At 34.7% G+C, this 14,836-nt stretch overlaps 1 protein-coding gene across 3 annotated transcripts in view; it reads left to right on the forward strand.

Moving 5' to 3' along the window:
* Nucleotides 1–14,836, forward strand: part of TDRD3 (tudor domain containing 3) — a 109,684-nt gene that overhangs the window by 58,484 nt on the left and 36,364 nt on the right. For all 3 annotated transcript variants that reach the window (XM_050894777.1, XM_050894794.1, XM_050894786.1), the window contains exons 6-10: nucleotides 3,906–3,977; nucleotides 4,503–4,652; nucleotides 5,349–5,489; nucleotides 9,294–9,450; nucleotides 9,813–9,938. In XM_050894777.1, the coding sequence (XP_050750734.1) occupies nucleotides 3,906–3,977; nucleotides 4,503–4,652; nucleotides 5,349–5,489; nucleotides 9,294–9,450; nucleotides 9,813–9,938 (646 nt within the window). The remainder of the gene's footprint in view (nucleotides 1–3,905; nucleotides 3,978–4,502; nucleotides 4,653–5,348; nucleotides 5,490–9,293; nucleotides 9,451–9,812; nucleotides 9,939–14,836) is intronic.

Here is a 14,836-nt window from a genome sequence, read left to right on the forward strand (position 1 = left end):
CAGAAAGCCTTACAGAAGAGAACGATTGACAAATAAGCAAGATTGTCAACTCTCAAAGATTTCTGAGCGGGGACATTGCCACTCCTTGTCTAATCTTGCCACTGAAGCTTAAATCAAATGCTGAACTGTGTTTGCATAAAAAGACAGAAAACTTGTATTTGTGTAATTATTTCAAATTACTTGTTTTGAATCCAGATTTTTTTTGTCTCTCCACTACAATGTCTGAGAAGTGTTAATTGGGCTTCTTGTGTAGACAATGAAATAAGTTTCTTCTATACTTATTATTTGACTTCATAGCGCTAACTTTTTTTAATATTACAAAACTTTAGAATTGAAGTTGTTTATCCAGTCTTAAATTATTGCCCTTGCACCTGCCTGTCAGCTTCTAGTTAGGTAGCTGCATTACTGTTTTGTTCCATTCAGAACGATGTTTGAAATTGCTTTTGGGAGGAATCAAGTTTTAGTAATGAAAGACTCGCACTACAGATATAATGTACGTGAAATGAATGCAGTATTATTGCACTGCATGTGGAATAAATGTGGTATTCCTTGTAGCATTCAATTTTATCATAAGGTAGTTCTTGCCTAGAAATTTCAATTTTTAAGTGTCACTTTAAATGACAGTAAATAAATAAGGAGTAAATGAGAATGTTACTGTGTAATCTTTTTTCTAGACTATTTGGAAATATAAGGTAATGTGTCATGGACTTCTTTAGGTGAGAATACAGTTCCAAATAATTATTGCTTCATAGTGTTCCTGATATTCTGGTGGTGACTGCTGTTTCAATCAGTGAGGATCAGTATCTTCAAGATATTGCTGGTATCCTTCTTATGAAGGAAGAGTACTTTCTATTGCTATTAATCAAAATATCAGACAGTAAGTAAGTGAAGGCTGAAGCAAATTTTGCTGAGATGATTGGTGAGACTGTTTGGTAGGCCCTTATATTTTTAAAACATAGAATCTGTCAAATTACGGATTATCTAAAAGTAAAGTTCTCTAGTATACTTAATGATTCTTCTATTTTGGTGAAGGTGAGGCTCAACATTGAGGTTACCTGATGGGGAAGAGGGCGTAGTTTTATGTATACTTCAAAATTCATATTAGACAGAAGTGTGAGAGTATAATAGCATGTAATATCTAGGAGTTCAGTCTCATATTGTAGACCTTTGTTTCTGAAGAGATTCCCTAGGAAATATTTTTTAATGTCACAATCAAAATGCAGCAGAAAGGATAAAAGAAGCATACAAAATGTATTTATAACAAAGTTTATTATAAATGATAGTTACTGCTATGCTACAAGCAAATTGAATTTTACGTTAAAAAAATATTGTTCTTGTTGCCAGTTTGCTTTTTATTCAGTGCAAAGTGAAATTTAATTTCCAAAGCAGTTGTTCTTGCTTCTCAGCAGACAGTGCTACCTGAGAAGAAAGTGTCAAGGCTGTTATTTACCATTAGGCAGAGTTCTTTCATTCTGGATAACAATTCTATGCAATAAATTGTTATGATTCAAAATACATGTAGCTAAATGTTAGTAAATATGCAGTCAATTTTTAAGTGCTTTTTTGCTATTTGCCAAATTACATGCTTGAGCAATAGTTTGGAACACTCTTTTTCTTGTATGTGTTTCCTTGATTCTGATTTGGGAAAAGAAAAGGAAAAAAAAAAAAGTGTGACCTTAAACTTAAGCATGTTCTTCCTGATTATAGGACATGAGGAATTAACTATGATCAAATGCTCGAGTTCGTAGGCTATCATATAAGTATTTTTATTATGATTTGATTCAGTGCTGGAGTTCATTCCAGAATTGCCTACATTTCTCTAGATCCAAACAAACAAAAAAAAGTGTAGGGTTTATTGGACCTAGAGTGCCTACGCTGGGGAAGTGAAGTGGCTTGGCCATGAAATTACTGTTGTACTGTGCTGCTTCAGTTAATAGATATGGGAAGGTATGAGCGTGCTACAGTGATCAGCTCTTGGTTAGCTCGTAATTCCAAGGCAGCACTTTAAGTGAACTGATTGAAACTAAAGCAGAAAAATCTTAGAAGTGCAGAAATCGTAAGTGCTTTGTTTTGAATAATTTTTTGAATACTTTATCAGTGTTTTTTGCTCCAAGGCATGAGGAAAATGATATTTTTTTTTTCACCCTTGAAAGGAATTAATAACCATAAATGATTTAGAACCATCGTTAGATGGTTCCTGAATAAAAGTAGTTAACTTGAAAAGAGTGGACCAAAAGTTTTGATTTGGGTATTAGTTAGCTAAATTAATCTCTTATTTTAAGAAATTCTCTGGTAGTATAATAGCTTAAAGCATATTCACGTTTATACTACAGTTCTCACATGATGGAATTAAATCAGTTTTACATCAGGGTAATAAATATATAGGTAAATGTCGTATATAGCCTTAAGTAATTAAAACTTTCTCTGCCAGTGGGGAGTAGTAAATGAGGTATGTAATCATGCATGACTGTCCTAGTGGGAGAAAAGGGACAATAAGAAATAAAGATGATAAAACAGGTGCATTATAGGAAATGCAATTTTGAAGTATTTTAACAGCATTAAGGACCCGTTCTTCCTTTTTCCACTTCGGAAACCAAATATTTGTGTCATACGAAATAATTAACACATAACCAAATGTCGATTCCAGTGACTGTCATTCTCTTGCAGGTTGCTGCTGCTGTCACAATTTGTAAAGAAGGAGAAAAAGTGTATCAAGTGTGAACAGATACTTTAATGCAATGTTTTACAAATCTATCTTTTTATTGTTGTTGGTGACTAGTAATTTGTATTATTTGAGAATGCTTTGTTTTCAGGCCTAGGTCACTGATTGCCTGATGGTGGCTAAGAGTTTAGAGCACTTCTATAGATAATGCGTATCAGTAATTGTTATGCTTATTGTTATCGTCTTTGCAATCCAAAGATCTGCTGATCAATTTAGCATATGTACCGTACTTTTCATAAGGCCATAGGGAAAATTTCCTAGTGGCACAGTATTTTGTTTCCAACAGTGGCAAAAAGAGATGGTTTTTAGGGAGAGCACACAGCCTGAGCTCTTATACAGCTTTGGCATCCAGAATTGTATTATGTTTTATGAGGGGATACAATCCTGACTAATCCTTTCAGTATTTGCTTATGCATGGGTTCATAAATTTTGCAGAATGGTTGAAGTTGGAAGGGGCCTCTGGAGGTCATCTGGTGCAACCCCCCTGCTCAAGCAGGGCCACCTAGAGCCGGTTGCCCAGGTCAATGTCCAGGCAGCTTTTTAATATTTCCAAGGATGGAGACTCCACAGCCTCCCTGGGCAACCTGTGCAGTGCTCTGTCACCCTCACGGTAAAAGAAGTGTTTTCTGATGTTCAGCGGGAACTTCCTGTGTTTCAGTTTGTGCCCATTGTTTCTTGTCCTGTCACTGGGCACCACTGAAAAGAGCCTGGCTCCATCCTTTTGGCACCCTCCCTTCAGGTATTTGTGTAGATTGGTAAGATCCCCCTGAACATTATCTTCTCTAGGCTAATTGGTCCTATCCCTTTTTAAACATGTTGAAGCTGTATGCCTTTACAGCCTCTAGTGGCAGCAAGTTCACTGGGTGCTATGTAAAGAAACATCTGCTGCCTATTTGTCTGCTGCTTTGTTCTGTTAGTGTAGGTTTTGGTATATAACTGAATTTTCTGCATTTGCTGTATGTGTTGCCTTCATGATTTTGCAAATTTTCGTAATTTTCTTCGTCTCCCTGCCCCTCATCCAACCTTCTCCTTAAGTTAAGAGCCTCAGGATTTTAAGTGTATAATTATTTCTTATGCTTAAAATGTTCATCTTGCAAGTTTCATATACTTTCTGAAATAGAGACGTTTATCATATAATCTGTTTTCTGTTTGCAATTTATTATTCAACAATTTTCTCTTACAGAGTTTAGCAAAACACAACAGGAGTAACATTGGAACGGAAGGTGGCCCTCCCCCTTTTGTACCTTTTGGGCAGGTATAGTGTACTTCTCTTTGTCGTTTTGTAAAAAAAACCTGTATCATGACATTTAGGGGACCTGGTTCCGGTTAGATAAAGGCTATCAAAACACCTTAGATCATGATGACTTGGATCTAAAAAATGTGCCTGTTTTAAAAAAAATTGCGTTGATTCTGTCACTTTGTTGTGCCAATTTATATTTTTGCTCTCAATTTCATACTTTATTTAGTATGTGGAGCCTTTGATTCTTCCGGTCAGATCTTGTATGCACTAACATAGTCCCTTCTTAAATGCCAAAGGTATTTACAAGAATCATACTAGCTACATCATGAACTAAACTTAAAATGTAAAAGTCATTATTTTTGGCCTTTCTAGTGGACCAGAGGAGTGTGCTTTCAGCAAAGACATTGAGATGTCCTAGGTGTACATTTTCACAATCATATTCTTTATCTAAAGTTGTGCTACTCTAATGGAATAATACTTTATTTTTTTCAAATGAGAGTAGGCAGAAGAGTTAATTAAAACTTTATTTTGCATTTTCAGAAATGTGCATCTAATGTGCAAGTGGACAGCAGAGAGCTTGATCGCAGAAAGACTCTGCAAATGACAAATACTGTAAAAACTGTCGTGGACAATGATGAATTTGAAAAGCAGAGAACAGCTGCTATCGCAGAAGTAGCAAAGAGCAAGGAGGTTAGAATGCATGTGTTGCAGCATTTTACTTACTTTGATCTTTTCTTGTTATTTTAAGTAGTTCTCTCTTAAATGAAAAATGCTTTCTGATATTTGCCTGTTTATAATTCTACTCATGTATCTTTAAAAAGATGAATAAAAACCAGAGTCCTTTTGGATTGATGGGTATGTTCTTATTTTAATAAAGCTAATAAATGTATCATAATGTTTTATTGTAGATATGATTTTGATTTGATACCACTATTAAAAAATGTGTTTTTTACAATTTAGCTAATGAGATTTAAGTAATGAATACAAGTTCTCAATTTTCATCTGCTTTTTTCAATTCTCAAAAACCCATGATTCCCTGCATTCAGTCTGAAAGAATAGCTAGGAAGTTTAGTTCTAATGTGTCAGGTTTTTATGTCCTCTCTTGGTTTTTCTTTTAGTTTATTTTTCAGATTTGCTTGGTAAGTCATAAAAACTAGAATTATATACCCTTTTTACAGCCTCATTTGGGCATAGGGGAAAAAAATACCTACCTAATAAATTCATCTTTTTTGTGTGTGTAAATTAGTGCTTTATTTGTTGATGCAAAGCATAATCATAAAAAATGCGGCTGCATCAAATTTACTGCACTTTTTCTACTAGCTAAATATTAAGGCTTATTTTCATAAGTTCTGTTTACTGAAATGTTATTTTCATGCTTATCTAAAGACCAAGACATTTGGAGGAGGTGGTGGTAGTAGCAGAAGTAATCTCAGTGTGAGTGCTGGAGGGAATCGAAACAGGGAACTCTTCCAGAAAGAGAAGATAACAAAACCTGAGGGAAAGAATGAAGGTGTCTACCGAGAACTGGTAAGGTGGAAGACTTAAATGGAACCTTAAATGTGTACTATTAAAAAACAAAAACCAAATGTAACAAAAATAAAACCAAAAGACCCTGAGGAATAAGGACTTTCCTTTCAATTTATTTTGAAGTCTGTTTAGAATACTTAAGGTGCTTTTGTACCTTACTGAGATAGTTATGAGTTTCAATGTGATTTTTTTTTTTTTTTTTTTTTTTACAAAAAAGATTGTCTTATCCTGTAGAATTTAAACCCAAGTCCTCACAAAAGAAAAGTAGTAGTGTATGTGATATAGGACATTGCAGTATAGTTTTATTTTCTTGTCTAAATAAGCTTAACAGTTTTGCATGTTAACATTTATTAATTCATTTTAGGTAGGAAGACTTTCATCCTTCAATTTCAACACATCAAATAATATTTTAATGTAGCTTTTCTTCTGAATGTAATATTTATTTTAAGAATCTGTTTTAAACCATTTCTTTGACATTAGGGAAACTAAGTGGTACTCTGGTATTTAAAATAACAAAGTAGAAATACTTTTGTTGTGACATGGGAATTTCCTGCTTACATGGTCACAAGTAATGTTTCCTTTTGAGTAAGATGGATTACCGTTGGAGAATCTGAACTGCGCCCCTTAATCCAAAACATCACCTTCCAATGTATTTCATAACTTTATACTTACTGAGAAGTGTCCTTTGGGATCACTGCATGGAATTAAGCGGGTATAAGATGAGCAGTCATTGAAGTTTCTGTTTTGGTTACTTCAGCAATCTAAAAGTTTATGATGGAGGAAGTATTTGTTATCAAGAACAAGTCTGGAGAGGAATTTCCAAGTATGCAGTAACAATTAATGATTCTGATTTGAGTGATGAAAGCAGACTGAAAGAGGCATCGCAACAATGTAGTAACTCAGTAAACCAGTATTGGTTATATTGATTATAAATATCACTTATTGTTGAATATTTTCCACCTTATTTACTTTTACCAAAGGTTTAACAATGAGAAGAAAAGACATCTAGGAACAGTAACTGCCTGTTACAGTTTTGTTTGTGTAGTATGTGTCGTCATCTTGCAGCAAGGAGAGCTCCAGTAGTGCTGCCTTCAGCACTGTACTCAGAAATGTCAGTGTAGAACTGTAGAAACACAGGCTGAAAGGACTTCAAGAGGTCATTTAGTCATCCCTCTGCCCAGTGTAGCACCAGTGGTACACCTTGTCATTCTTGACAACTGTGTCTCGACCTAAATAGACTTTAAAAAACCCCCAGACAGACAGACAAAAACCCCAACAAAAAAAAAAACCACGAATTTTCAATTGGGTAATTATTTAAAATATTGTGTTTTCTGTTTTTTCTGTGAACCGCAAGAAATTTGTCTTACATTGCACTGTAAAATGGCAATACTTCCAATTTACCGAAACTTAGTTTTATGTCATTTAACATATCTAGGAGCTGTTTAGAAGCAGCAAATATGAACCCACTAAGCCTATATAGAAAGCCTTCTTTGGTTATAAGTAATGATTTTTAGATCTTAAAGCAATGGATAAGGAATTTGTTTTGTCTTTTTAGAATTGTGATGTCAAGTAGGTTTCATTGTTGACTTTCATGTATATTGTTGACTTGTGTGTATATTTAGAAATGGTTAAAGGTTTTTAATCCATCTGGTGTGTTACCTTCTGAGAAACCTGAAGCACTGTATCTTTACCTACAAAACAAGAAACAAAGAAGCCATTTTTCCTGTTTATTCATAGACAGACAATAGATGGTGGAGGCCAGTCATCCTCCTCTCTTAATAGTCCTCATAGGATATGTCCTACGATTTTCTTTGTCTTTCCAGTTTTGTGTACGAGAAGCAATATTTGTACTGTATAAATGAAGTTGAAGGGAGAGTTTTTGACATCCAAAGATACTTAAGATACTACCTCCTTTCTCAAACAGTCTTTGTATCTGGGAAATTGCTGTTCCTTTGGGTCTCAAATTGTGACCTATCCAAGATTTTTTTTTTTTTATCCATAGTTGAGAGTACAGGTACTGTATAGAGGAGTCTTCATTTCCTACTGGTCTTTGAACATAGCTGTCGTCCACAGAATTTCCACTGTTGAAAGAAGGTGACACAGCAGTAATGGCTAGATGTTCTCTTCTCATCCAAACCAACTACTTATCTACAAAGGGGAGAAGGGTGAAGCAGATTTGCTGAGGAAGTACTTCTCTCTATTGGACCCTTGTTGCCATGCAGAAGAATCTAGGAGAATGGCCCAGAGGAGGAACTATTATATTCTGTCATTAAAAATCAGACATTATTTAGGCAATTTGAAGTCAAACTCAAGTGGGACGATGAGTCCCTGTAGACACTGAGGTCATGTTTCTGCCCCATTGGTCTTCAAAGACCTTTTAAATTGCTGTTCCTTTACTTAGTCTTTGGACAGTTTAGAGTATTGTTGAGTTTGGGAATGAAGGCGGCTACATGAAAGCATTGGCTACATTGCTGAGCATGTGGGAGTTGTAGCCAAGTGCTGCAAAGTCGTGTCTTGCCCATTACAGTGATTTTTGCATGGCTAAGCATAGTTATGAGTGTTACTTGAGTTGTTACATCTTCTGGCTTACTGTATTGAGATATCTCTGTATTGAGATAGCAACCACAAACACTGATTTTGTGTGTCTGCCCCGAAAAAGGAGACCTGTTCATATCTGTTGTCCCACATCACAGTGTGTAGCTGCAATTAAGACCAAAAATGAATGTATTAAAACATCAGGAGAAATGAGGATTGGAGAAATTACATCATAAGACTGGAAAACAGGAGAGAGGAAGGGTTAAATGTTATTTGTCATATAACTCTCATACAGTTGTAATTTAAATCATTCTGGCAATAAAGGTTCATGTTCTTTTAAGCAGTGGGAGAAAGAAGGGGTTGTGTATCTTAGAGGTTAGATTCTGGTGGGTTGGTTTGTTAGGGTTTTTTTTTTTTTGGAGGGTCACAAAATGGCTATTTTGGAATCTGTAGACAAAATGTTACATTCATGGGACTGCAGTTAAGAAGGTATTTGGTTACAGCTGTTGCAGTAGATGGGTAACTGGCATCACTTTGGTTGGGTATGGGATGAGAAAGGACAGAGGGCCTAGTCCCATTTCATGTTAAGTGCATGTAGGTCTGTCCGCACTGGAAGAGGCAGTTCTCACTTGGATGTACAGTGCAGATGCAAGGTTATTTTCTGTAATTAATGCTCTGTGATTTCTGCTTTGCCTTTTTGTCATCATGCTCTATACAGTTTAGAATAAGAAAGGTTGTATTTCTGTGGTAAATTGTTTGTATTTCTTTGCTTTCTTCTACAGAACCTTTAGTGATTATACTTTCTCCATGTTTTAAGAAGTGTATAACTGGGTTTTGTATTGTCTGTAAAAGTTGTGAAAGGGTTTAAACAGGAACAAATGGCTAGTTTTTATACCACTATTACTGTGAGAGATTCCTTTTAGTTTTCATCTCAGAGAAAGTATATTACAATCTGTCATACTATTCCAGTGTACAGCAAAGGAAGAGGTAGACTAGGGGAATTTGTGCTTGAAACCACATAATATTAGAACTGAAAACTGATGAATTAAAAATCATAGTAATAATAAAAAACCCCTCTACTAGCTGATTGATTGGACGTAAGAGAGATCGTATGTGAAGATTTTATATAAAACTGAAATATTTATCATCAGTGAAATATGAAATAGTGTTTCAGTTAAAAAATTAATGAAAAATTAAAGTCAAATCTGGTGTTTTTATAGAGTCTCTGTTGTATCTTATGATTAGTTCTATGTGTACCTTTTATTTCAGGTTGATGAAAAGGCTCTAAAACACATAACAGAGATGGGTTTCAGCAAAGAAGCAGCAAGACAGGCACTTATGGATAACAGTAACAGCCTAGAGGCGGCATTAAATTTTCTTCTGAACAGCAGTAAACAGAAACCCATTCAGGGACCACCACCTAGAGGTAAAACTGGCAAAGAAATGCTTTAAAACCATGTTTACAAGCAAAGGAATTTGTGTATGGTGGATTACTAACGTAGTTATAGAAGGGCATCTCTGCATGTTTTTTTCCTGCAAGTTAGAATGCATTGCAGACCTGAAAGGAAATACTTACAAAAGGCCTCTGTGTATTGTATTCTTGTCAAAATTTTTGAATTTGAAGTCACAGATTTGAATATCCTTACATGGAAAATATCTATATCTATTTTGTCCATGATATATTTTTTTTATAGGTAGAAAATACAAACATTTTATAAATCAAATAAAAAAGTGTGTACACTTTTTTTTTATTTATTCCCCACTTAAAGTAACTTTTGATGTTTACAGGTAAAGGGAAGGGCCGAGGCCGAATAAGACCTGAAGATGAAGAAGAGCTAGGAAACGCCAGACCGTCTGCACCAAGCACACTGTTTGATTTCTTGGAATCCAAAATGGGTACTTTAACAGTAGAGGGTAAGTTATTGAATTTAATGTATCTGGAACTAATATTGGACAGTGTTGGTGGAATTCTTTTTCCTAACTTTGTCATCTAAAAGGTGGTTCCTAAAACTTCCTCTATAGCCAGCCAAAAAAACCAAGGAGTGCTAGAGAGCTATTCCTCTCCTTTGAAGAAAGGTCAAATAAATCGCTCTGTGGTGGTTTGTACTTCTGTCTTGATTATGGAAGAGCTTAGGGTGTTTGTTTCAGGCTTAGATGTCTAAAAGTCAGTAATTTTGAAATAAGGTGACATAAATCCCAGTTTGTTAATCTGATTTGATAAAGGCTCTTGCAACTTTAATGCACTTCCGTGTTATTCAGAAGTAAATAAAGAAAAAAGCCATAACCGCAGCCCTCCTTCCTCAGTTTATAAACAGCAAGTTTTGTGTGCTGCCCAGTGAAGAGTTTAGTAATTGTGGTAAGCTTAATTGGTTTTGTATTCCCCCTTTCTGGAGGGGGAAAAAAAAAAATCTTTTTGGCTGCTGTAAAATATTAAACAACTATTTTCTCCTGGTTTTCCTGTTTAATAACTGTAAGGACTGAGGGAACAGTAGGATTTTAGAAACAGGGAAGCCAAATAATCCCTCAGATTTAATGCAAAAGATCTGAGATTTTTCTTTAATGCCCTTTTAGTTACTTTTCTTTCTTAAGAAGCCATACAAGAGTGTAGTCTATGCACCAGGATGTCTGTTTAGGTCTAAATCATTCTAAATCATTTGGAAACTTTAACAGATAGATGCATTAAAAGAAAAAAGAGGAAACTGGATACATCCTGAGGTCTCTAGAGGCTGCTGTAATATTAGAGTAAAACTTGCAGTAAGCTGAGTAATAAATGGAGATCATTATTTCTTTTTGGTATGGCCTTGGAGGTGTTTCAGTGGCCAACATGAAAGGAAAATATCTGCTTCCATTATTTAACATGAAGGTTTTGTGATGGAGTTGTAATTTTTTTCTCCCTATGAAATGACACTTCATAAAGAGTGAAAAAAAGGTCATACTAGTTTATATGAATTGTTTGATATTTTGGGGTTTTCTAAGGAATGAGTGCATTTAAGGAATGACTGCATTTATATGTAATTATTTTTTTAACTTAAGTTCCAAAATAGTCTTTGTTGACTGTTAATAACGGACTCTTGCTTTGTGTATTTTCACTGGATTTGGGATTTAAAAAAAAAAAAAAAAAAGGAAAACAAGCTTGTAGTAAATGAAAGTGAACAGGTTCCTCTGTTGGGAAAGGTCCGAACAGCTGTAATGTCAGTAGACACCTGCATCTGAAATACAAGTAGAACATCCCCATCGCTCTGGTTAGTCAAGTGAGAGATCTTTTGTTGAATGCATTACTTTTGTTTGTAGCTTATATGTATTAAAAATGTGTAAATATTTATCTTTTTTTGCTATAGCAGTGAATTTAAGGTTAGTTGTGTTTGAGAGTCATTACTGAATTAGAAATGAAAACATGAAGCCATGTAGACTCTGTCGGTGCATCAAACCCCCAGTGTTCTGTGAGAATTATTAGGACTATCTGCTTTCCATTATATGCATGGCATATTTTTTTCAAGGGTTATTTTTGTTAGACTTTTTGGAGCTTTGAAGCTGCACATTTACAGTTGCTACTTGCATAAGCAGTGTAGAATTTTGCAGTAATGTGTTTGAATATTTTTTGCAGCCTGTAGCAACTAAAGGTCAGAATAGTCAGGTGGAAGGAAACACAGAAGTCTAGAAATTCAGTTCTTGGAGCTGTACAGAGGATGCCTTTGTCCAAAAAAAGAGGAAAGAGCAGCAAAGAAAAAGGACACCTGTTTTTTCATAGAAAACTTGCCTCAACAGGTGGGCTCAGGAGTTAGTGAACCTGCTAGCAAACCCAGGGGTCTCTTGCTGCTGCTGGTAGAATTACATGCACTGTGAGCTGTTTTAGAGTTCACTAAACATTTTTATGACGTGGTAAAGTTTAACTATGAACAGAAAGGCATTTGCTTATGAATGTGATAGCTTATAGTTCTTTTGATAGCAAATACTATATTGTTGCTGTACCTAGGTTGAGTTTCGTTGCAACGGTGTCTTTTTTGGCCTGCAAAATAAGTGATTTTAAATAGCTAAATATTGGTTTATATTTTAGTTGGATCTAGGTCTTACTAAAACAGTTTGTAGAAGGTGAACAAAAAAGTTATAGTAGAGTTCCTTTTCTTATGTATGTTGTGGCTACTCACCATAAACAAACTATGAACAAGTTTATGGCTTTCGTTATGAAACGCAGTTATTTGTAGATCAAACATGTATATCATGAGTCTTCACTGTATTTGTCAGAAATTTAAAATATTTAAAGAAAATACCTTTCAAATACACAAGCGTTCTGCATTAGCCGATACAATTTTGTAAACTGCTCAGGTAATGAATATAATCACATTTGCAAAAGCATGTGTAGGGAATTATGCTTGAGATATATCTTTTGGCAACTCATTTTGCTTCCCAAAGATGAGTTAGATTTTTACAGTGAACAGAAATGAAAACAGTGGTAGTGTTTTTCTCTCACATTATGAACATTGATTTTTCTTTGGATAAGTTTTGTGCTAATATTGAGAGATTAGAGAAGCCTTTTATGTGTGACTGACAGACATTTAAAGGAAAATAATAGAAATAATCCCTGTGGGATATATGCCTTCCTTACTGTCAGTAATTTTATAGTAAGTAAGTAATAGTAATTTACCAAGAATTGTGAAATGAGTGAACTGCTTCTTTTAAAATGGTATTTCTGATTGATGGTGTTTGCTTAGGGGGACTTTTATGATCCTTTGGGTTTAGTACATGTATGTAGCCAACATACTGTAGTGTAATAAAGCATGGTGTTATGTGAGTAAAAAAAAAAAAAGGTTATATATGCCTATACACTTCAGTTTATAATCTTCAATGTTGTGTTTTAAAGATAAATATGCTTTGCTTTTGTGTATTTTTTCCCTCTTAAATAAAAATAAAAAGATTCCATACACTTCATAAGAAAATCATAATTCTATGAAAACTTTGTAAAGGCTTTGTACTCCTTCATTGCCAAAGTTCTGGCATATTTCCTAACATGACACAGTTTTTGGTTCTGTGTTTTTTAACGCTGTGTTGGGGTTTTTTTTAGCATTATCTGAATGATCAATATACGGTCTGGTGTACTATTCCTGAGTCATGCTTTTCTGAAAAAAACCCAAACATGTTAGCATTTTTGAAGAGTTCAGAAAGTGTTCTGATTATTTTTTGAAGTTTTTTTTAGTATTTCTGCCTTTTTTCCTTCTGAAGAAATAATAATACATGTTGTTGTGCTTTCTGTTATTTGGAAGTCAGTGGGCTTTAAAGCGGTTGCTCAGTTTCATTTCGTTAGTTTTTATTTTCCTTACTGAATGTGTCTAGCCCATAGGATTGTGCCTTTGTTTCTATGCCAGGTTTTATTTTTATTTTGCAAAGTCTACTTCAAATGGATTTTTCAAGAAATACGTAAGCATGTGCTGAATTGCAGGCTTTTTGTCTATTTAAAAGTGTTTTTTTCTTTGCCAAGTTTGAGAGAACCTGTGCAATCTGATGAATTAAAACACATCTTAAAAATCATTTATTCAAAGTGTTATTTTTCTGCCATTTTTATGCCTCTGTAGTTGAAAATAATCTCATTTAAATTCTTAATTATTAGTTGTCTTAAGTTCCATGCAAACTGAGATGAAATGAGTGTTAACAGTGTTTGCAGAGTGATGATGTATCTGCAGTCATTATACTTACCACTGTGAACTCTTTCACGATGAAGTCTGCATCCAAGTAGAAAACAGGATATGTATTACTAGCACCTTTTTCATTTCATTTGATCCTGTCAGTTGTTAGCGGTAGAGACATGTCGTTCTCTCTTAGTATTAGAAAAGTAGTGATCAGAAATGAAAGGTGCATCAGGGAAACTGCTAGAAACAACTCAAATATGTAATGTTATATAGCCAAGAGTGAGGTCTCTTCATTGATTTTTTTTTTTTTTTTTTTTTTTTTTCCCTGCACAGTAACTGTACTAAGGAGGGCCCAGGCAGGCAGGTTTTTCTGCATTTATATGTAGCATAGTACAGCCTCCACTGAATATAAAAGAAGATTGATTGTTCTGCAGTATTTCTGTCCCTTTGCTGTCCCATATGGTCTCTAAAATCCCAGTTTGTTTTTTAGATATTCAGAGAGCGAGCCTTTGTATAGGGATAGTGGTTTTGAATAAATGAGCACACCTCTACTAATGTATATGATCAGGAGCATATGATTACCTGGAATGGCCATATTTATCATTATTGCAAGCATTAGGCTTCTATACACTTCAGACAGATTGTAATTTCTTCTAAATGACTGAGAGTCTATGTAGAAGCAAAAACAAAAGGCAGTTTCGCTGAACTGAGATAAATAACTTTTAATTCTGTGCCATGCCACATTTTCTTCAAAAATTGCTTATGTGATCTGGGGAAGAAGTGTCTGAAAAGAAGAGTTGTTTCTTTTTAAATACACAGAGGATTGATTTGCTTTTCTCTGTGCATCCCTCCTTGTTTTTCTTATCTAGTGTTTCTAATTGCACCTGAAACCTCAGTACTGTTGAGAATTTCTAAATTCAGTTCTGCATTTGCAGTAACCAGGCTAGATGGTTCAGTTTATGAACAGGAACTGCAGAACAGTTGTTTAATTTGTTATCTTTGATTTGGTACCTTTTCATAGTTGGATTTAGACCAAGTAGAAAAACATTTATGAATTGAAATACCTTTGTATTTTGTTTAGGAGGTACTTCTATTCCTTTTTAGAGTTAAGACAGCACATTAAGCTTTTTGTTGTTCGGTTGTTTTTTTAAAGAAGTACAAATTAGTTATAGGAAAGTAAGATGTTAATCT

This window comes from Gymnogyps californianus, chromosome 1 (genome assembly GCF_018139145.2).
Source record: "Gymnogyps californianus isolate 813 chromosome 1, ASM1813914v2, whole genome shotgun sequence".
NCBI lineage: Eukaryota > Metazoa > Chordata > Aves > Accipitriformes > Cathartidae > Gymnogyps > Gymnogyps californianus.